Raw genomic sequence first — 24,344 nt, 5'->3', positions numbered from 1 at the left:
AAGTCTCATATTAATGTGGATGAATCTCCGTTACCACTTGTTAATGGCTCCATTTTAGATAAATCTATGGTTTTGTCTCTATGGTTATTTTGTTATTATTAGTGGTGGTGGAAATGCTGGGCGAGCCGACCAGCGTTTCTTTACTTTCGGTTTCGTGGCGAGTCATGAGAATAACGCCGCCGAATCTCCGTTTATGGTGGGAACTACGACGGTATGTGATCGTCTTCCAACCTCTGACTTTAATTCTTGATGAATGAAAAGATTCTTGGCAAGAATTTCACCGTGCGCACGGAGGCTCATGGGAAATGTAGTGTGAAAACACTTCGCTTTTCCAAAACTCCTCGTTTTCCCTTAAAACTGAAAATCTTCATATTCCTTCTTTTAGACCTAAAATGTCAGGAATACATACAGCCACAAGTTGATTTTGCCCGGAATTGTCCTTTAACAACTCTAAACTACCATCATTAACTAATCAATGAACCAATGAAGAGACAGTTTCCTACCGATCAGCTGATCCTCAGGGTCAAACATCACGACCATCGTCTGTTTGATCAATGATTCTTTTTCTTTCTTTTTGAACAAATATTAAAATATTAAAGCCATCATCACCATGGTAACCCCCTCTCTCTCTCTCTCTCTGTGTGTGTGTGGCAGTCGAGCCTCAGGCCTTTATACTCGTCTGCTCTGACTCTGAGGTAACGGAGTGAGGAGTCACCGAGCCGGACGAGGCCATCACTCGTTCATCAGGAATCTGAGGAATGACAAAGAGAGAGAGGGAGGAGGGGGGGAGGAGGGAGGGAGGGAGGGAGGGAGAGGGGGAGGAGGGGAGGGGGAGGGAGAGGGGGGTTTCCTGGTTCATCCTGTAACTCTTTATATCTGTTACAACTTTATTACAGTAAAGTGAAGTTTGGAGGTGGAGGAGAAAAACGGAGTGAGGAGGAGGAGGAGGAGGAGAGGAAAAGAGTGAGGAAGAAGGAGGAGAGGAAGAGAAGAGAAGGAGGAAGTAAAATGGAAGGAGAGAGGAAAGGACTCAGGAGAGGAGGAGGAGGAGGAGGAGAGGAAAAAAGGAGAAGAGTGGGAAGACGGAGTGGAGGAGAAAAGAAACAAAAAGAAAAAGAGTGAGGAAGAGGAGGAGGAGAGGAGATGAGAAGACAGGAAGGAGAGTGGAAAGGAGGAGGGAGAGGAGGAGGGAGGAGGAGAGGAAAAAGGAAAAGACTGAGGAAGAAGAGGGGGAAGAAAAAGACATACGAGGGAGAGAAAAAGAAAGAGAGTAAGGAAGAGGAGGAGGAGAAGAGGAAGAGAAGACTGGAAGGAAGGAGGAAGAAAAATGGAAGGAGAGAGGAAAGGACTCAGGAGAGGAGCGGGTGAGGAGGAGGAGGAGGAGGAGGAGAGGGGGAAAAGGAAAAGAGTGAGGAAGAAGAGGGGTGAAGGAAAAGACATGCGATGGAGAGAAAAAGAAAAAGAGAGTGAAGAAGAAGAGAAAAGAAAAGAGTGAGGAAGAGGAGGAGGAGAGGAAGAGAAGAGGAGGAGGAAGGAAAAATGGAAGGAGAGAGGAAAGGACACAAGAGAGGAGGAGGAGGAGGAGGAGGAGGAGGAGGAGGAGGAGGAGGAGAGGAAAAAAGGAAAAGAGTGAGGAAAAAGAAGAAGAAGAAGAGGGGGAAGAAAAGTCATAGGAGGGAGAAGAGGGGTAGAGAGAAAAAAGAAAGAGAGAGTGAAGACGGAGAGGAGCAGAAAAGAAACAAAAAGAAAAAGAGTGAGGAAGAGGAGGAGGAGAGGAGAAGACTGGAAGGAAGGAGAGAGGAAAGGACTCAGGAGAGGAGGAGAGGAAAAGAGTGAGAAGGAGAGGGAAAAAGGAAAAGAGTGGGGAAGAAGAAGAAGAGGGGGGAAAGAAAAGTCATAGGAGGGAGAGAAAAAAGAAAGAGAGAGTGAAGAGAGAGAGGAGGAGAAGAGGAGACTGGAAGGAAGGAGAGAGGAGGAGGACTCAGGAGAGGAGGAGGAGAGGAAAAGAGTGAGGAGGAGAGGGAAAAGGGAAAAGAGTGAGGAAGAAGAGGAGACGAAAAGAAACAAAAAGAAAGAGTGAGGAAGAGGAGGAGAAGAGAAGAGAAGACTGGAGGGAAGGAGGGAGGAAGGAAAAATGGAAGGAGACAATAAAGGACTCAGGAGAGGAGGAGAGGAAAAGGGAAAAGATGAGGGAAAGAAAAAAGAAAGAAAGTGAAGAGAAGAAAAGAAAAGAAAAGAAAAGAAACAAAAAGAAAAAGAGTGAGGAAGAGGAGGAGGAGAGGAGAAGACTGGAAGAGAAAAAAGGAAGGAGAGAGGAAAGGACTCAGGAGAGGAGGAGGAGGGGAGGAGGGAGGAGAAGAGGAGAGGAGGAAGGGAGGAGAAGAGGAGAGGAGGAGGAAGGGAGGGGGGGTGTCCACTGTCCAGTTATGGCAGAGCGGCTCGCGGGCAGCTGATTGCATCATCGCAGGATCAGCCTTCTATTAATAGTATGACGTCACCCCTCTACTCTTCTCTTCTCTTCTCTCTTCTCTTCCCCCGCTCTCTCAGCCCCTCCCCTCCTCTCCTCCTCCTCTCCTCCTCTCCTCCCTCTCTCCTCCCTCCTCGTCGTAGCATTCCTCATCGCGTCACCATGGCTCCTCCTCCCCCTCCTCCCCCTCCCTCTCTCTCTCCTTCCTATAAAACGAGGTGATGCAACGCGCCGGTTACAAGCAGCAACTGCGCCGAGCGACAGGAAGAGACGCAAAGACACAGAGAGACAAAGACACGGAGAGACACAACGAGACATTTTCACCCACTGAGGACATTAGTTTTCTCCACAGACCAGGTGAGTTACCGACTCTCGGCTGTGAGTCAGGCCGGGTTGAGGCAGCTCTGTGCCGGCCAGCGCAGCGGAGAACTCCCGGTGTTTTGACTCTGTCGGAGCGGAGCGGAGCGGAGGTCCCGGGACACTTCGATAGATAAAAAGTTGAACACGCCGCCGCCGCCGCTTCTTTTTTCTGTCCTGTCAGAGCCAGAGGAGACTGATATTGTCTGATATTGATTATCGATTACGTACAGAACGATAGAATAAACTGTCAGACATGTAAAGAGCTGTTATTGACAGTTATAACAACAGATAGTTTAGTTTTTGTAGATCGGATCTGACAGGCTGTGTGATTGTGTCTATCTCCGCTGGGTTTATTGATTTGTTAAGTTGTTCTTTTATTCTATTCCTTATTACAGTTTAAACGATAAATGTTTTGATTGATATTCTATGATCATAGGCTATAGAGAGGCTATTACATTATGAAACATTGATGAAAACGTGATGAAGTGACAGAGACGAACCTAATAACAACTGACGACAAAATAAAGTTGAACACTCCGCTTCTTTTTTCTGTCAGAGCCAGAGGAGATTGATATGGATTATCGATTATGTACAGAACGATAGAATAAACTGTCAAACATGTAAAGAGTTGTTATTGACAGTTATAACAACAGATAGCCTACCGGTAGTTTAGTTTTTGTAGATCCGATCTGACAGGCTGTGTGATTGTGTGTCTGTCTATCTCCGCTGGGTTTATTGATTTGTTAAAACTCTTGAAGTTGTTTTTTTATTCAATTCTTTATTACAATTTAAACGGTCGATTATGTACAGAACGATAGAATGAACTGTCAAACATGTAAAGAGCTGTTATTGACAGTTATAACAACAGATAGTTTAGTTTGTATAGATCAGGTCTGACAGGCTGTGTGATTGTGTCTATCTCCGCTGGGTTTATTGATTTGTTAAAACTCTTTAAGTTGTTTTTTATTCTATTCTTTATTGCAATTTGAATGATAAAATGTATTGATATTCTATGATATTACAGATATAACCTGATCAGTTCAGGATAATGGAGATAAAATGTGACATTAAAGTGACAGGAACGAACCTAATGATGTAAATCTAAATAATAACTGACACAGTGACACATGATGACGACATAATAATCATAATAACAATAATAAGAGCAGAAAGCTGATTTGATGACTCAGTGGATCGTGTCATTCCTGTTTGACTTGGTCAGTGTTTGTTTTGTTCTCTGCCATAAACACATCATCATCATCATCTTCTTCTTCTTATCAAAGCGCCATCAAAGTCTGTATGAGTCACTGTTTAGATCAGAGCTGCAACTACAATTTATTTTCATTATCGATGAATCTGTCTGTTATGAAAAATATCAATCAGTGTTTCTCAAATAACAAGATACACTGCAAAACCTCTATATCTTACCAAGACTATTTGTCTTATTTCTAGTCAAAACTAATCTCATTCTACTTAGAATAAGACTCATCACATTAAAAGTAGCTTGTTTTTAGACACTTTTTACTTCTTTCAGGCAGATTTTCACTTGAAATAAGTAGAAAAATCTGATAGTGGAGCAAGTTTTTCTTTCTTATTACAAGCACAGAAAACTTGCTTTCACTGGCAGATTTTTCTACTTATTTCAAGTGAAAATTAGTTTGAAACAAGTGAAAATGATCTAAAAACAAGTTCATTTTTAGGTGATGAGTCTTATTTTAAGTGGAAAGAGATTAGTTTTGACTAGAAATGAGACATTTTTGACAAGAAATAAGACAAATATTCTTGGAAAGATGTTGAGTTTTTGCAGTGTGACGTCCTCAAATGTCTTGTTTTGTCCCCAAACCAAATAATATGACTCAGTTTATTGTCATTTATTGTCATAAAGGAACAAAGAAACCAGAAATATTCACATTTAAGAAGCTGGAATCAGAAAATTTGGACTTTTTTTCTTTAAAAACTACTCAAACTGACTATTAGATTATCAGAATAGTTGACTCTTTGACACACATAATTCTTTAACGACTTCTACGTTAACTTTAATAACCTATGAAACTGTCACAGCAGCTTTTATGTGTTTGTGCCGATCGATGTTGAGACAGTTGTTATGTTTTCTGACCTGTGTGTGTCTGTGTGTGTTGTGTTTTTCAGAATGATGCTGCAGCACCCCGGTCCGTCCCTGGCCGACATCAGCTGCTCGGCCCTGGTGCCGTGCCTCTCCCCGCCCGGCTCGCTGACCCTGGACGACTTCACCAACTTCTCTCCGCTGGTGAAGGAGGAGCTGCGTCTGGCCATCCAGACCAAGCGTCTGTCCAACGGCCTCAGCGCCGACCTGAGCTCCGACGGCGGCGCCAGCTCCAGCTCCGACCGCGCCTACGACCCGCCGGCGGGGGGGGCGGGGCTCAGGAGAGAGGTGAGGATCACCAGACGGTTCATGGTACGATTATTGTCAGAGAAATAATCACGGTGTTACGATTATCACCATTATTATGCATCACTAGGACGAATCTCCTTGTTGTTTACAACTACTTCCGGGTAGAAAACCAGCATGAGAACAATAGTGACGGACGAGAGTTTCTCTATATTTATCTAATTTTTCATGTTACTATATCACCGTTTAGACTAATCTGATGTTTGTAAAGTTTATAAAACCAATGATTGGACAAACTTTACTATTTACGTGTGCACATTTTTGTAATTAGTCATGGTTATCATAGATTAGCCGGGCTAACGGTTAGCTACCTGTTTAACTTTAATAACTCAGTGACTCAATAAACGCTCCATGAAAAAATATTTTCTCCAGCGGATATCTGAGTTCCAACATGACTGAGCTAACTGGAGTAGTTTCATGTCGTGTCCCACAACGGGAGGGTTTTAACAGCTGACGTCCTGCTGTTAGCTTAGCTACCGCCATTAGCTTAGCTACCGTTAGTTTAGCTACCGTTAGCTGTCAGCTGAGCCACTGATGCTTTCTAGACACTGTGATTCCCCCAAACTGAATAAATACAACACATAGCAACACAAAACACACACACAGAAATAGTAATGTTTCTTCAATCATTTCAGATTTGTCTAAATGGTGATAGGGCGTGAAAGAAATTATATATCTAAACTCTCGTTCGTTACTATTGATCTCATTCAAATTACAGCTGGTTTTCTACCCGGAAGTAGAATGTAAACAACAAGGAGATTCGGTCTATACATTTCACAACACTATGAATGTGTAAAATCAAATATAGTCAAAATATAATTACATTACTCATCTCTCAATATAGGAGATAGGAGCAGTTATTAATCCCCCAGGGAAGTGTTTGAAATATTTAAGTCATTAATTGTCATCTATACCAAATGTTTAAGTTTATTTTAATCTTTTTTTTTTACAATACAAATGACACGCTGACATTTAGATTCCTACCAATTCAGTGGACCAGTAGCCTATCTGTGCATTTACCTTTACTTTGGTGCACATCTGCTGATATGGTTCCAACATAATCTTTTTACGGAAAGTGAGGGTATTTATTGATGTTCCTAGTGATGTTAAATGTGTCTGTGTTTTTCTTTTTCAGATGACAGGTGAAGAGAGCGACAGGAGGAAGAGGAGGAGGGAGAGGAACAAGATCGCTGCTGCAAAGTGTCGCAACAAGAAGAAGGAGAAGACCGATTGTCTGCAGAAGGTAAACACCTCCACCTCAAACTAGACTCTATGTCACATTCACATTCAGAAGAAGAACCTTCTACATTTCTTTGCAGCATATTCTGGAAGTATAAAATAGTGTCTGCATTGTACAAACATAGTTGGAAACCCTCCACCTTCCCACCCGTCCTCTTTAACCTTCCTCTTGTGTTGCCGTTTCTAGGTTTTTAATGTATAAAAGTACCACATTAATGTGTTTATAGCATCAAGACTTTTTGACTTTGTCAGGAACTACTTATTTATTTTCTACTTATTTTGTTATTTATTGGTCCTCTGTTTTTATGGACTTTTTTATGTCAATTGTTTTATTGTTTGGGGACTACGGATGAAATTTAGCAGCAGTGCTAAGTCCGGTGTATTTATCAAATCATCAATATGCACTGTCCCGTCTAAATAAATAAATAAAAAGGAACCTCTATTTAAACAAAATAAAACAAAAACTTTCTAAACAAATTTCTAAAATGCTCTGGTTAAGATCATGACATTTGTGCTGTTAGGGTTGGTTTAGACCCGGTTATAACGATAACAACAACAAAGAGAGTTAAAACTGAACCACAAGTGCAAAACCAACATTTTTATGGATAAGGAATATGCCTAACAATGTAACCAAGAGATGAGAAACTAATGGGATGATAAATAATAGTTTTATTGTGTTTTACAGCTGATTTAAAACACGGTTCAAAATGACTCTAACACAAGAGATGTAGCAGAAAGCTGACACAAGAGGAAGGTTCAGTCCAAGTCTTCGTTAGGGTTAATGATGTGGCTTCATAAAGGAAACCTTCAACATGTTAAACCCCCTGTTTGCTCTGCAGGAGTCAGAGAAGCTGGAGAGCGTGAACGCCGAGCTGAAGGCTCAGATCGAGGAGCTGAAGCAGCAGAAGCAGCAGCTGGTCTACATGCTCAACCTGCACCGGCCCACCTGCATCGTCCGCGCCCAGAACGGACAGACGCCCGAGGACGAGAGGAAGCTCTTCATCCAGCACATCAAGGAGAGCACGCTGCAGCTGCACAACCTCACCTCTTCCTCCTCTGTCACCTCCTCCTCCTCCTCTATCACCTCCTCCTCCTCCTCCTCCTCCTCTACGCTGGCTCCTCTGGACGTAGGACTGCTCAGCCTGGACCTCGTCCACTGTCCCGGTCACCTATGAGCTGGTAAAGAGACTAAAACCGTAAAGAGAGACAGTGAAACGCTGATACAACGCTGCTACAACAGAGGAGAGTGGAGACCTCAAGCCCCGCCCCCACTCCCTGAAACCGTAGCTGCTGATTGGACGAGAAGCGATGCACGATGCACAGACACCTTCACATGCATTATGTACTTTTTTTGTTGTTTGTTCACTGCAAAAAATCTTACCAAAATATCTCACCAAGAACATTTGTCTTATTTTTAAGTCAAAATGTCATTTCTAGTCAAAACAAATCTCATTCTACTTAAAATAAGACTCATCACATTAAAAAGCAGCTTGTTTTTAGACACTTTTTTTTTTACTTCTTTCAAGCTGATTTTCACTTAAAATAATCTGAGAGTGGGGCAAGTTTTTCTTTCTTATTACAACTTCCTCTCACTGGCAGATTTTTCTACTTATTTCAAGTGAAAATTAGTTTGAAACAAGTGAAAATGATCTAAGAACAAGTTAATTTTTAGGTGGAAAGAGATTAGTTTTGACTAGAAATGAGACATTTTGACAAGAAATAAGACAAATATTCTTGGAAATATTTTTTGAGTTTTTGCAGTGTTTCAGTCAGGGCCAAGGACTTCCAGACGCTAAAGCACTAACAACAACAAGAACAAGAACAATTTGCTTTTTTTTTTTTTTTCCAGCTGTTTTCAATAGATATAGAGTTGGATTTTGTACCAAAGTGATTTCAAGGTGATGGGATGGCTCGCCCAGTGAGAGCGTATAGCTGCAGGATGAGACATAGTATATTTATTTATGAATGAATGAATTGAACTACTACTGTACGACCTTCTGTCACTGTCATTCAGCCTGTTGTAGGAACTCTGCTGCTAACAACGACCACTCAGGACGACCACAGAAGAAAAAGAATAAGCAGCAGCAAAAAAAAAAGAAAGGGAGAAGTGATATTCACAGACAGGGTTTATTATAAATCAGCACTTCAAATATTGTAAACGTAACTAAAGGGAAAAGGCCAGACGTATGAACCTATTTGCAGACGACACCTTACCTTACTTTTCCGAAAAAGCCCAGACGTATGAACCTATATGCGGACGACACCTTACCTTACTTTTCCGAAAAAGCCCCGACGTATGAACCTTTATGCAGACGACACCTTACCTTACTTTTCCGAAAAAGCTCAGACGTATGAACCTATACGCAGACGACACCTTACCTTACTTTTCCGAAAAAGCCCAGATGTATGAACCTATATGCAGACGACACCTTACCTTACTTTTCCGAAAAAGCCCCGACGTATGAACCTTTATGCAGACGACACCTTACCTTACTTTTCTGAAAAAGCCCCGACGTATGAACCTTTATGCAGACGACACCTTACCTTACTTTTCCGAAAAAGCCCCGACGTATGAACCTTTATGCAGACGACACCTTACCTTACTTTTCCGAAAAAGCTCAGACGTATGAACCTATACGCAGACGACACCTTACCTTACTTTTCCGAAAAAGCCCCGACGTATGAACCTTTATGCAGACGACACCTTACCTTACTTTTCCGAAAAAGCCCAGACGTATGAACCTATATGCAGACGACACCTTACCTTACTTTTCCCAAAAAAGCCCAGACGTATGAACCTATATGCAGACGACACCTTACCTTACTTTTCCCAAAAAAGCCCAGACGTATGAACCTATATGCAGACGACACCTTACCTTACTTTTCTGAAAAAGCCCAGACGTATGAACCTATATGCAGACGACACCTTACCTTACTTTTCCGAAAAAGCCCAGACGTATGAACCTATATGCAGACGACACCTTACCTTACTTTTCTTAACACTGTAGCTGTCCTACTGTAAATACTAAACTAAACGTTATTGATAGCGATCACTGCGCTCCCTCTTAAACACAGCTGGTGTTGAAGCTACGTGACGACGACGAGTGTTATTTTTCAGACGTGTTTGTTTTTTTTGTACCTAAAATCTTGTGTATTGTATTATATTATATTATATTATATCTATCGACTGTGCATTAATGAACTCTGTATCTGTATCTGTGTCTGTATGGAAACACCAGATGCCTCCTTTTCAACAAGATGTTATTATCATTATTATTATTTAAAAAGACACAACAGAACAGAACAAAGCAAAGATATGTATTTATTGATGAGAGTTGTTGTTGGTTAGAAGTTATGTTCACTAGATATCGTTAGCTAGGTATCACCAGTGTTGCATCAGCTTCAGCTCGTCCTTTATTTAAACACGCCCGACTCTGGAGGTGAAGATGATTTCATTATTAGATGGTTGGACTTGACCAGTATCTGGGTTTCATTCACTTCACTGCCAAATATCTCCCTCCCTCCCTCCTCCACTCCCTTGTCCTCTCCCTCTTTCTCTCTCCGTGGTGAAGTCATCCCTCTGGGGAAATGTGTTTTTTTTGTTGCGCAAACAGAAACTGAGGAAGTTGAGTTGAGGTTACAGGGTCATGCATGTTCAAATACGGAGAAGGAGAAGGAGAAGAATTAGAAGAAACGTGTTGAAACTCTGGTTTATCAGTATTCGGTCCAGTCACAGCTCTAGGAGTTCAGAGGGAGGACGGAGAAACTTCCAGAGTCACAACACTGCAAAAACTCAAAATCTTTCCAAGAATATTGGTCTTATTTCTTGTCAAAATGTCTAATTTCTATTCAAACTAATCTCTTTCCACTTAAAACAAGACTCATCACCTAAGAATTTACTTGTTTTTAGATCATTTTCACTTGTTTCAAACTAATTTTCACTTGAAATAAGTAGAAAAATCTGCCAGTGAAAGCAAGTTTTTTTGTGCCTGTAATAAGAAAGAAAAACTTGCTCCACTGTCAGATTTTTCTACTTATTTCAAATGAAAATATGTTTGAAAAACTGCTTTTTAATGTGATGAGTCTTATTTTAGGTAGAATGAGGTTTGTTTTGACTAGAAATAAGACAAATATTCTTGGTAAGATATTTGAGTATTTGCAGTGAACAACGGTGTAAAAGGACGCAGGCGTCTGTGTGTGTTCATTTTTGTTCATGTGTGTGTGTGTGTGTGTGTGTGTGTGTGTGTGTGTGTAGTTTATTGTGTTGTCATGGCTACTGAGCACTGAGCTCGACTCCACCGTGCCTACGTCTGTCGTCGGGTACAAACTGCACTGCTACGACCGACGTGTTGGTCCATCTCTGTTTTTGATACTTTGTTAATTAAAAGATATGTATGACATATTAAAACCACGCAGCGTGTCCTTATTCTTCTTTCCTGGGGGGGAAACAGTCTGACAATAAACATACAGAGCAGATTTCAGAATAAAACACTAGATAGATAGATAGATAAATACTTTATTAATCCCGAAGGAAATTCATCTGTCAAAGAAAGTACTTAGCTAATGTAGACAGATGTAGCAATAATATAAAAGAATAAAATAAAATATAAAATATACCTATATATATACACATATACAAACTATCACCTATATATATGCATACATATATATGTAGCCTACACATATACACACACACTCTCATATAAAAGAAATACAGTTAATAAAATGTCAGTTAGTGTACAGAGTGATTTCCAAATGTCCATCATGCACTAACACAACAAAACAGTCCACTTTAAAAGATACCAGTAGCTGCAGGTGGTAGTTGACTGTCAGTTAGTAAAGATGCATGAAGACGCTGACTTATATCTACATATAAAACGCAAAGGTGAAATCTGGCGATCTGATTGGTTGTTAAAGGGATAGTAGCATTTTTTCTAAAGTGGGGTTGTATGATCTCCAAATAGCCCCTAAGTACTTTAATTGCAGTAGAAGACTCTCTGCACTCCTCCCGTTAGCAACGCCAGCCCATAATAGCCCTGCCCAGAGATTTACAACATAGAGTGTTGTGAACAGACCCAAAGAAACGGCCTATTTTCACGGCCTAAAAGAGGTTTTACCTGAAAAATAATACACAGTTCCATTGTTCACTGGCCGTGAAAATAGGCCGTTTCTTTGGGTCTGTTCACAACACTCTATGTTGTAAATCTCTGGGCAGGGCTATTATGGGCTGGCGTTGCTAACGGGAGGAGTGCAGAGAGTCTTCTACTGCAATTAAAGTACTTAGGGGCTATTTGGAGATCATACAACCCCACTTTAAAAAAATGCTACTATCCCTTTAACTGTGATATAATGAGCGTATACCACAGCTACTATTCTAAAGCCTTATCACAGCGTATCACTCCGCGTCAGGCAAGTATGAATGGAAGTTACAGTCGGTAGAAAAAGGTAGCCAGTGTTTTGACAACGTTAACAAATAGACTAATTAGTTAAATTCACGTGTTTAAGGTGAACTTTCCTTGCTTTAATATATACATATATACTGTTTATCTATATATGCCATATATATAGTGTCATCATGCAAAAGTTTGGATACCCATGGTTTAAAATGTGTGTTAATGTGTTTAACAGTTCATCAAGTGGAAGATGAAACGATCTCCTAAAGACAAAGTTAAACATGAAACACTCTTTTTTTCAATATTGTAATCAATATCAGTGTATTATTGTAGTTTTCTACAGTTTCAGAGTGAAAAAGGGAAACAAAGCAGCAGCAGCTAAAGAAGGGGAAACCCAGGAGACTGGAGCTCTCATAACTTTGACCGAGGTATTTACACACTGTGATAGTTTGGAGCGTTGCATCACACTGAGCTGTTGCCTCATCACATCTTCTTCATCCAACAGAAGAATGAAAACAAAATCATTTTTTTTAAGTTTAATGTTGAGTTAATGAGTTTGAATAATTTATCAGAAGAAACCTCAGCAGCTGCTGTTTATAATAATAATATTATTATTTGTTGTTGTACATATGGAGTCATCTTGCTGCCCGGTTACATCAGCAGTGTAATAAAGGTAGATGTTTGTGTTAAAGCTCCTTCAAAATAAAGGTAGACGTTTGTATTAAAGCTCCTTCAAAATAAAGGTAGATGTTTGTGTTAAAGCTCCTTCAAAATAAAGGTAGACGTTTGTATTAAAGCTCCTTCAAAATAAAGGTAGATGTTTGTGTTAAAGCTCCTTCAAAATAAAGGTAGACGTTTGTATTAAAGCTCCTTCAAAATAAAGGTAGATGTTTGTGTTAAAGCTCCTTCAGAATAAAAGTAGATGTTTGTATCAAAGCTCCTTCAGAATAAAGGTAGATGTTTGTGTTAAAGCTCCTTCAGAATAAAAGTAGATGTTTGTGTTAAAGCTCCTTCAGAATAAAGGTAGATGCACACAGCCTGCATTCAGAAACCAAAATCATTTTAAGTTTAATGTTGAGTTAATGAGTTTGAATAATTTATCAGAAACCTCAGCAGCTGCTGTTATTATAATAATAATAATAAAAAATAATATTAATATTATTTCTTATTGTACATATAGGGCCGGATTTACTAAGATCCCAGATAACGGGCGCTATATTGTTTGCTCCCGCTATAATATTGCGAGTTTGGTTAGTGCACGCAAAACAGGTGATCTACTAAGAGTAACCCGCTAAATGAAAACACGTGCAAACCGCAATATGTAAATGAGGGTTTTGCGCGTGTAATCGTTTCCGCCATGGAGAGAGTGGACAGAGAGCTGGACGGACGAAGGGACAGAATGACATTTGATCCGATGCATAATGACAGCACGTGTGTTCATCTCTCTCGCGCTCTGTCTAGATAAATAAACACAAATCGCTACAGGGCCCAACTCGTCATATAGTGACGAAGAGGCAGCAGCTGCAGCAACAATCACGCACCCAGCGCCGTAACGTAACCGTGCGGGGCCCCCCCGCGGCCGTTCGCCGCGGATGACAGCGGTGACGGCGGGGGGGGGGGGGGGGGGGGGGGGGGGGGCTGCGGCGGCGAGGCGATGGCCGCGATGACGGGGGGCGGGCCGGGGGTTGACGGCGGCGACAACACAGCAGAACAATCCTGCCTAGGAGCTGTCCATGGTTACTTAACCAAAAGTCTCTTGAAATATCAAACAAAGAAGAGAACTATGGACTGTGGAAGCTTGAATGGCCAAAATACAGAAGTTATCATGACGTGAACCATATGTTGTGGTGTAAAAAAAAAAAAAAAAAGAAGGACCGTTGATTCGGTGGAAACTCGGCTTAACGGGCGGGGGCGGGGCCCCCACGGCATGCGGGGCCCCCCCGCCTCGCGGGGGCTGCGGGGGTATACTTTACGGCCCAGCACGCACCTATAATATGTGTGTGTGATTGCCATGATCCAGTGGATTAATACTGTAGAGAGCTCAGGTGGGACACACGGATCTAAACGCTCTGACCACTGACCAGAGGGATCAAAGACGGGTGAAGGCAGCGGTGACGTGTCTCAGTCCGGGACCGGGACTGAGAGACGGAGCTGAGCAGCCAGGTACTGGAGAGGAGAGGAGAGGCACTGCAGGACAGACGTGCCCCGTGCGCAACGGCGCGTAAATGACTTTTAACAGGCTGAAAAACTATTACAGAATTACCCGGACGTGAGGAAATGCAGAGATGTAAGATCACGGGGCTCTGACAGGTATCAAATCAATAAACGCATACGTTTTGGCAAAGTTGTATCAGTTAGTACATGGTTTTCAGACGTGGTGAATAAAGACGCAAAAACAGCCACCGCAATCTCTTCCTGGTTTGGTAAATCACATTGCACGCGCTAAATAAATCGATTTGCATCTACTCCTCCCAGTATTTTGCACGTTCTGGCTGAAACGCCCAGATTTACATATTCATCAAGGCAAACACGCTAAATGGATCGCACGTGCTATTCTGCCCGTGTGAGAGACGCAATCCTCGGTGCGTCCGGTTAGTAGATCAGGTTCCACATGTGTTTGCGCGTGCAATCACGTTTGCACACGTTTTAATACACGCAAACCTTTAGTAAATCCGGCCCATAGAGTCATCTTGCTGCCCGGTTGCATCAGCAGTGACCCGCTGCTCCTCTGCAAAAACATAATAATGAGAAAAACACTAATGAAGAGAAACAGATTAAACAGAGCTTCAGGCTGCAGTGCACACTTCACTTTAGTATTTATTTATTATCTTAGAAAACTTCACAACATGAACACAAGTTCACCTCCAAACCTGCTGCATGTGAACTCAGAGGACAAGACCGGACATGTCAGAGAGAGAGAGAGGAAAGTAGGGAGGGGGGGGGGGGGGGACAGCTGATGAGTTATGACTCAGTGTTTGACTCAGATAAACTGAAGAGTAACAACAAACCAATCAACCTGTTTAAAGCCTGGAATAGGTTGCTACCAATAAACATCCAAAACATGTTTATTATGATCAGAGAAAGCATATATGATTTAAGAGGGAACTGTACCTTTAAACAACAATCTACCATCCATTCTACCCTGAAAAGTCTTAGCATCTATTTTTGTGGTGTTAAAATGTGGAATAGACTAGATGAGGATATAAAAATGTGCAATAACTTAAAACAATTTAAAAGTAAGTACAAACATACACTCTTGGACAGCTATAAAGAACTGGACAGATAATTTTACTCTTTTTATTTATAATCATGGTCTTATTTCATATTAAAGCAATATGTTTTTAATCTTCTGAATTGTATGGAACTACAGATGTATGACATGAATCACAATGTAACTTGATCAGCTTTGCTTCCTTCAGCCCCTTCTATTCTCAAACTTGCACAGTATCATTATTGTTTTGTTTCTTGTTACATAGATTGTTTGTCTTTTGATGTGCTTGTTTGAGACAAATAAAAATCAAATCAAATCAAACCTTTTATTTATTTTATTTTTTTCATTTTTGCATTCATACTTGTGGCATTCAAGAGTTACGGACTTTTTGAGGGAGCACCTGAACGCACCGTTAACATGAAGTTGACTGGAGAGAAGTAGCTGAGTGGTGAAATACCTGTGAACTCGTTTCTACATCTCTCTGCTTCTGGGGAAAAACCTGTCACTTCCTGTGTGTGTGTGTGTGTGTGTGTGTGTGCGTGCGTGCGTGCGTGTGTGTGTGTGTGTGTGTGTGTGTGGCCCATGACCTCGGAGCAACAGTCCGTTCTTCAGTAATTACGCCGTTACACAAGCAGCAGCTGATTGGCACAGAGGGGGTTAAGCCCCGCCCACCCGCCACAGTGACACGTCAACACACCTGTCTGTCTGTTCACAGGTGAAGAAAACAAACACACCTCAAAAAACAAAAGCACCTGTTGCCATGGAGAGTTCAGTGCAAGTGGGCGGAGTCACGATTGACGTGTAGCAACAAGAACTCCATGTTGTTTGATTCACAGCTGCTATGTTAATTACAGGCTATTAAAGCTCCTTCAAAATAAAGGTAGATGTTTGTGTTAAAGCTCCTTCAGAATAAAGGTAGATGTTTGTGTTAAAGCTCCTTCAGAATAAAAGTAGATGTTTGTGTTAAAGCTCCTTCAGAATAAAGGTAGATGTTTGTGTTAAAGCTCCTTCAGAATAAAGGTAGATGTTTGTGTTAAAGCTCCTTCAGAATAAAGGTAGATGTTTGTATTAAAGCTCCTTCAGAATAAAGGTAGATGTGTCTATTAAAGCTCCTTCAGAATAAAAGTAGATGTTTGTATTAAAGCTCCTTCAGAATAAAGGTAGATGTTTGTGTTAAAGCTCCTTCAGAATAAAGGTAGATGTTTGCGTTAAAGCTCCTTCAGAATAAAGGTAGATGTTTGTATTAAAGCTCCTTCAGAATAAAGGTAGATGTGTCTATTAAAGCTCCTTCAGAATAAAAGTAGATGTTTGTATTAAAGCTCCTTCAGAATAAAGGTAGATGTTTGTGTTAAAGCTCCTTCAAAATAAAGGTAGATGTTTGTGTTAAAGCTCCTTCAGAATAAAGGTAGATGTTTGTATTAAAGCTCCTTCAGAATAAAGGTAGATGTTTGTGTTAAAGCTCCTTCAGAATAAAAGTAGATGTTTGTATTAAAGCTCCTTCAGAATAAAGGTAGATGTTTGTGTTAAAGCTCCTTCAGAATAAAGGTAGAGGTTTGTGTTAAAGCTCCTTCACAATAAAGGTAGATGTTTGTGTTAAAGCTCCTTCAGAATAAAGGTAGATGTTTGTGTTAAAGCTCCTTCAGTATAAAGGTAGATGTTTGTATTAGTGTATGAGTGTTTTATTCTGAAATCTGCTCTGTTTTTATTTGATCACTCAACACACAACCTCCTGTGTGTGTGTGTGTGTGTGTGTGTGTGTGTGTGTGTGTGTGTCACTTCCTTGTTTTTAGTTCAACACCAGTGATAAAAACCTTTAACTCGGTTTAATCATCTCCTAAAGAGTTGTTAAAGTGGCTCCCTGTGTTCATGATGGATTGACTTTTACACAGCGATGTAGGCGACTGTGGCGTGACCTTTGACCCCAACACACACACACACACACACACACACACACACACACACACACACACACACACACACACACACTCAGGCTGTTGCTGGTCGAACGTTATGACACAGCTGTTGCATCAGTCTCTTCACCTCCACTTGTGACTGAGTTGCATCAGTGGAGAGGATGACAAAGCATCTTCCCTCCTCCTGTGTGTGTGTGTGTGTGTGTGTGGTTGTGTGTGTCTGTGTGTGTGTACTTCGGCCCTGTGTGTTGGCCAACAGCCCATGTGAGGCCACAGACGCTGAGGAGTTCAGGTTTCACTCTGAAAAAGACAAAAAAAAAAAAGAAAAGAAAAAGAAAAGCAACTATAAACTTCCTCATCTCGATCAGAGCCGATCGATCAGCGATGACCTCATCGATGACCTCGGCAGCGACCGGCGGCTAAACCGAACGGAGAGTCATCATCTCTGTTTCTACTTCCTGCAGGGCCGTTGCTAGGAATTCTGGGCCCCCTTAAAGAATACTAAAGTGGGCCCCTCCCCCTAACTTCTCCTTTTTTTTTTTCTTAGACTACGTATGTATTATCGTTTTTTATTTAGCCTTCTTTGTTTTGATGCTAATGCAGCATTACACTGCAAAAACTCAAGTATCTTAGCAAGAATGTTTGTCTTATTTCTAGTCAAAACAAATCTCATTCTACTTAAAATAAGACACATCATATTAAAAGTAGCTTGTTTTTAGACACTTTTTACTTCTTTCAAGCAGATTTTCACTTGGAATAAGTAGAAAAATCTGATAATGGAGCAAGTTTTTCTTCCTTATTACAAGCACAAAAAACTTACTTTCACTGGCAGATTTTTCTATCTATTGTGAATTTAAGTGAAAATGATCTAAAAACAAGTTAATTTTTAGGTAATGGGTCTTATTTTAAGTGGAAAGAGATTAGTTTTGACTAGAAATGAGACATTTGGACAAGAAATAAGACAAATATTCTTGGAAAGATGTTGAGTTTTTACAGTGTACTATGAGTATTAGTCAGGGTCTAAGCAGAATAAATCAGTCATACAAAGATTAGACTACTGGGGTTTTCTATGGGCCCCACTGGGCGCTGGGCCCCTAGAGTTATCATCACCTTTCTCCCCTAGACAACGGCCCTGACTTCCTGTTGTAGAGAACGTGTCCAGGAGCAGATACACAACACATACTCAATACAACACATACACACAACTGACACACAGCACATACAGAATACACAGACAACTGATACACAATACATAGGCTACACAAAATAACATGCAACTGATACACAACACATACACACAACTGACGCACAACTTATACACACAGACACACAACTGGTACACAACTGATACACAACTTATACACAATACAGACAGAACTGATACACAATACATACACAACTTATACACAACTGACACACAAACAGGCACACTACCGATACACAACTGACACACAACTGATACATAAGTGACACACAAACAGGCACACAACTGACACACAACTTATACACAACTGATACACAATTTATACACACAACTGATACACAATACTGACACACAACTGATACACAATACATACACAACATATACACGACTGACACATAACTGACACACAACTCATACACACAAACTGGCACAAAATTGATACACAACAGACACATACACAAAACATACACAACGCACAACTGACACACAACTGATACAACAGACACACAACTGATACACATAACCAGATACACAACAGACACACAACTAATACACAATACATACACAACACATACACAACTGACACACACAAACAGACACACAACTGACACACAACAGCTCCAGTGAATAATCGCTCAGTCTCCTGCTCCTCTGATTGGTCGATCCACAACCAGGCAAAACCTCATCATGTCAGTGTTGTGTTCATGGTCCACACAGGACTGTAGGAGAACACAGTGCTTCCTGTACCTTTCTTTTGTTTTAAAAAAAAACTTTATTAACACTTATGTACAGAACAATACTGTTGTGCCAGGGGAAAATAAAAAATATATATATAATTATAAAACGGAAAGGTGAAATCCCGCAATCTGATTGGTTGTTAACCGTGGTATATTGAGCATATACCACGGTTACTATTCTAAAACCTTATCACAGCGTAGGCTATCACTCCGCGTCAGGCACGTATGACTGGTATGAATGGAAGTTGTTGTCATGTATCCATGACAACGGACTGTCGCGGTCCGTAGCCCAAGACAGCTGATGTTTTTACGATGTTAAAAAACGGACTAAAGTAGTTGAATTCATATGTTTAAGGTGAACTTTCACCTCCGGGGAGGGTTAACAATGGTAGAGTGGATTGAGCAGTGACTTTCACCTGAAAAAAAGCGGAGGAAAAGACGAGCTGCAGAGCTACTTGGAGCTAACGTCTGGAGAGGTGGGACTATTTTTTTCACAGTGAGGCTATTTTATTGGATAATATGTATTTCTGGTTGAATAAAACTACATGAAATTGATTGCGTATCCCTCTTTTATATTGCCTTTATTCGTAACCGTTTTATAAAAGCAATATATCACTCCAGTCCGTGGTATATGCTCATTATACCACTCTAAGGGGGTTGTCGTCCCTCCGCTTCGCGTTGGGCCGAACAACGCCCCTTAGCCGTGGTATAATGAGCATATACCACGGCCTGTCGTGATATATTGCTTAAATATACAAAGAGTTTATGCTTACCATGTATATATAAAAAAATAAAATAAAATATCTATATATATATAGATATATATTAAAAAAACATTGAAGTAAAGAAGATCATATTAATTAAATACATATTTATCCAAAATAACATTTGTTTTTAACACTTTTGGTATTTCAAGTCCTTTGGTGTCGGTGCCAGACTGAAAAAGCTCTTTCTAAAAAAGTGCAAAGTTTGTTTTCCGTCAGTCCATTTTCTTTTGTGTGTATGAAATTTTCCTAAAAATAAAACGTCTTCCTGTACCTTTCTACCAGGTGTCGCAGGTTCGATTCCTTCACACTGTGAATGAGTCACATGACCAGACTCTGAGAGAGGAAAACTCCCTCTGCTGCAGCGTTTCTCACTGCACTGCAAAAACTCAAAATCTTTCCAAGAATATTTGTCTTATTTCTTGTCAAAATGTCTAATTTCTAGTCAAAACTAATCTCTTTTCGCTTAAAATAAGACTCATCACTGTTGTGTTCACTTAGTATTCCTGCATCCATGTTCCGCCACTAGGAGGCACTGTGAGTTAGTGAGTGAAGAAGAAGAAAGGCGGAAGTAACTACTGGCTGTTAGTTGTTGATCCTGGAGCTACAGAGAAGGTGATATTCTGCTTGTGCTACCATGTGGGAATAAACCCTGTTACAACCTTACCTACCTTTTTCTTTTTGGACTCATCCACATAACAAATTGGCGACGAGTCGAACCTGCATTTGTTTTTTGCGGAAGATGGCTGTAAATGCGCCGTTCCCGGATTTTTTCTTGCCTTGCCCGGGGGAGCCGGCCATTCCTTTCAAGACGTGGGTGAGGATGTTCGAAAACTACCTCCTGGTCATCCGTGCAAATGGAGACGCGTGGCCAGAAGCAAGGAGACGAGCGCTACTTCTGCATTGTCTGGGCTCGGAGGGACAGCGGATCTTTCATACTCTGCCGAACACAGGTGACGACCTAGCAGCCGCCATTGCTGCATTAAATGAACATTTTATGCCTTCCGTTAACGTGGTGGTGGAGCGCCACACGTTCAGGAAGAGAGCACAGAGACCCCAGGAGTCAATTGTACAATACATTGCTTCACTAAGAGAGCTTGCTGCAACATGTGAATTTGCCAATGCTGATGATATGATTAGAGACCAGCTCGTGGAGCATGTGGCTAACCCTCGCATTAGGGAGAAACTGCTTCTTAAAGATAAACTGACATTAACTGATGCTATTACAATAGCCACTCAAGTTGAATCTGCCAGTGAACAAGCTAAGTCTATGGCAGGTGATCAGCACTTACCTGTTCATGTTGTGAAGGCTCATGATACAGCATACAGGCCAAGACAGCCACGTAGGAGCTATTCTGCAAAACCTGCTAATAAACCTGCCTCGACCTCATCTGCACGTGCTTGCTTCCGTTGTGATTCACAAAAACACCTGGCCAACTCACGTGAATGCCCAGCAGCCAAAGTAACGTGCAGAAATTGTAATAAAAAAGGACACTTTGCACGTGTGTGTCAATCTCAGCAAACTCAGGCCGTGAAAGAGGTTGAAATGCCTGAATACACGCTGTTGCTGGTGGATGGAACAGACTCTCCGGATAGAATACAGTGCAAAGTGGACATTCAGACTGCAAAGACAATTCAAACAATGAAACTGACTGTGGATACGGGTGCTGCTGTTTCTGTTCTGCCTCGATGCATCTATGAGGAGCATTTCAGAGAAGCTCCACTCCATCAATCCTCTGTCCGACTGGTGACATATTCAAAGACCCCTATCAAAGTGTTAGGATGCATGAAAGCGACTGTACACATGGATGGCATTAAAGGCATGGCAAATTTCTATGTGGTGGACTCAGGAACTGCACTGATGGGACGGGATTTAATATCTGCCCTTCGCCTGCGCATTGAGGACAACACTGTACACCCACCAACTGCTTCACCTCCTCCTCTGCTCCCTACAGCTGCAGTGGCCTCTCTCACCTCACAGCCAGCCTCTCCTGCAACCGTAGGATGCGCCAAAGGGTTCATGCATAAGGTAAAAGTCACACAAACAGCTGTACCTGTGCGTCAAAAGCTACGGCGCCTTCCCTTCTCAGTGCGAGCTGCTGTGTCAGAGGAGCTCAATCGACTACTTTCTGCTGGTGTGATAGAACGCATTGAAGCCTCTCCGTGGGTCTCACCGATAGTAGTCACACAAAAGAAAACGGGAGGTATTCGAATGTGTGGAGACTTTCGAGAGCCGAACAAAGCAATCATAGTAGACAGCTACCCTCTCCCTCACATGGAGGAATTGCTCTCGACACTTTCAGGTGCAACTGTATTTTCAACTATTGACCTGGAGTGTGCGTATCACCAAGTGCTGCTGCATCCTGAGAGTCGGGATTTAACTGCTTTCATCACACATGAGGGACTGTTTCGTTATTGCAGAGTCCCTTATGGTCTGGCTTCAGCTCCAGCAGCATTTCAAAGACTGATGGCGACAGTGTTGAGTGGGGTGCCTAATGTACAGTACTACCTGGATGACATAATCTGCTATGGACGCACGGCACAGGAGCATGACACAGCTCTGGAAACTGTACTGCAACGCCTTAAAGATGCAGGCTTGCACCTGAATGAAAAGAAATGCCACTTTCGCCAAACCAGCTTAAAGTTCTTGGGACATTTAGTGACAGCAAGAGGCATTCAGCCTGACACTGAACACCTACAAGCCATTACACAGGCTCCTGCTCCCAAAAATGCCTGCAGCCTGCGTTCCTTCTTAGGCATGCTGTCTTGGTATGGAAAATTCATACCTAACTACGCCACAGTGGTAGAACCACTCCGTGCCTGTCTGCGTCAAGATGCCACATTTGAATGGACTGATGAAGCTCAAGAATGCTTTCTTCATGTGAAACAGCTACTGGTGAATAGCCCTGCCCTTGCTTTATTTGACCCGGACTTTCCAACCATAATCTCAACTGATGCATCAGATTATGGTCTTGGTGCTGTATTCACTCAGCTGCATCCAGATCACACAGAACGAACAGTGGCGTTTGCATCAAGGACGCTGACGCCGACTGAGAGGAAATATTCAACTGTCGAGAAAGAGGCTCTCGCGTGTGTCTGGGCAGTGGAAAAATGGAGGACTTACTTGTGGGGCCGGAAATTCACACTGCGCACCGACCATCAGGCCCTCACAACACTCCTCTCAACGAAAGGGACTGATAGAGCAGGGATGCGCATTGCAAGATGGTCTGCGCGCCTTCTCTGTTTCACTTATGACGTTGTTTATCGGGCTGGTTCACTCAATCACACAGCCGACTGCCTTTCACGCTTACCTCTGCCTGCTGCCTCTCCTCTCCTTACAGACTCTGATCCTGAACTCGTGGCTCTGCTGTCAACATGTCCTGTCTCTGTGACTGCTGGTGAGTTTGAGGATGCTTCCTCCTCCTGCTCTGAACTTGCTTCTCTGCGTGCACAGATCCTCCAGCAGTGGCCAGCTTCTGTGAAAGCCGTGGAGCCAATTCTGCAGCCTTACTTCAAGATGAGGCATGAACTGTGTGTGAAGGACAATTTGGTGTTTCAAGGGACACGCCTTGTGGTGCCCGCCTCTTTGCGCCACACACTCACTGCTCTGGCTCACGAAGGTCATCAGGGCATTGTGAGAACAAGACAGCGCCTGCGAGAGTTGTACTGGTTCCCTGGAATGGATGCACTGGTACGTTCTCAAATATCTGCATGCTCAGTGTGTCAAAGCTCTGACAAGTCTGCAAAGGTTTTTGAGGCACCGCTGCAACCTGTGTCTCTGCCTGAAGGCCCCTGGAAGAAATTGGGCATGGATATAGTTGGACCTTTTGAAAATGCAACTTACGACTGCAGGTTTGCAATCACACTCACCGATTACTACTCAAAATGGCCCGAAGTAGCTTTTGCACCATCTGTCACCACGGTAACTGTGCTTGGATTTCTCAGCAGTGTGTTCAGCCGGTGTGGTGATCCAGAGTCCCTGGTCACTGACAATGGACCGCAATTTACATCTGCTGAATTCTCATCATTCCTGAAAGAAAGAGGAATCACTCATATCCGCTCCTCTGTGTACCACCCAGCTGCTAACGGTGCAATAGAGCGGTTTAACAGAGTCTTCAAAAGCTGCATCCAGGCCACAATGCTTCAAAACAAAGCATGGAAAAGAGCTACAGCTGATTTCCTACAAGTGTATCGTGCTACACCACACGCCATGACGGGTGCATCACCGTTCGAGCTGATGCATGGCCGCAAGATGAGAACAAAGCTCGACGTGCTTTCTCCTCCTGCCATGACAGCACGTGATGATGTGCTGCGTCAGAGAGTGTCCCTTCGACAAAAGCACATGAAGAAGTACTTTGATACCAGACGTGGAGTTCGCACTCCTTCATTCAGAGAGGGAGACAAGGTGCGGGTGCGCAAACCTGTACATGTGTTAAAGGGACATCAGAAATTCTCTGCCCCCATCATGATCAAAAAGCAAGTGGGTCCGAGCACCTACATCTTGGATGATGGAAAAACATGGCATGCTTCTCATCTGACTTCAGTACCCGCTGAGCTTCCTGAAAACTCGGCTCAGTCAGAAACTGAAGTTGGAGGAACTGTTGAGCCTGGAAATGTGCAACAGACCG

General features: G+C 42.1%; 1 protein-coding gene and 1 long non-coding RNA gene across 2 annotated transcripts; one reads left to right on the top strand and one right to left on the bottom strand.

The window, feature by feature from the left end:
- Positions 1-4,949: 4,949 nt before the first annotated feature.
- On the top strand, positions 4,950-7,684 carry atf3 (activating transcription factor 3). Its single transcript, XM_085770455.1, has 3 exons — positions 4,950-5,237; positions 6,391-6,498; positions 7,334-7,684. The coding sequence occupies exons 1-3, from the start codon at positions 4,977-4,979 to the stop codon at positions 7,667-7,669; spliced, it is 705 nt and encodes a 234-aa protein (XP_085626581.1). The 5' UTR covers positions 4,950-4,976; the 3' UTR covers positions 7,670-7,684.
- A 779-nt stretch (positions 7,685-8,463) lies between these two features.
- Positions 8,464-9,588, bottom strand: LOC146961117 (uncharacterized). Its single transcript, XR_015035212.1, has 2 exons — positions 9,459-9,588; positions 8,464-8,686 (listed from the first exon to the last, which is right to left on the bottom strand). It is a non-coding gene; the product is annotated as an uncharacterized LOC146961117 (long non-coding RNA).
- Positions 9,589-24,344: the final 14,756 nt, after the last annotated feature.

Source organism: Trachurus japonicus, chromosome 24 (genome assembly GCF_045865225.1).
Source record: "Trachurus japonicus isolate A0001 chromosome 24, Traja_1.0".
Lineage (NCBI taxonomy): Eukaryota > Metazoa > Chordata > Actinopteri > Carangiformes > Carangidae > Trachurus > Trachurus japonicus.
This window is presented reverse-complemented; position numbering and strand designations above follow the sequence as displayed.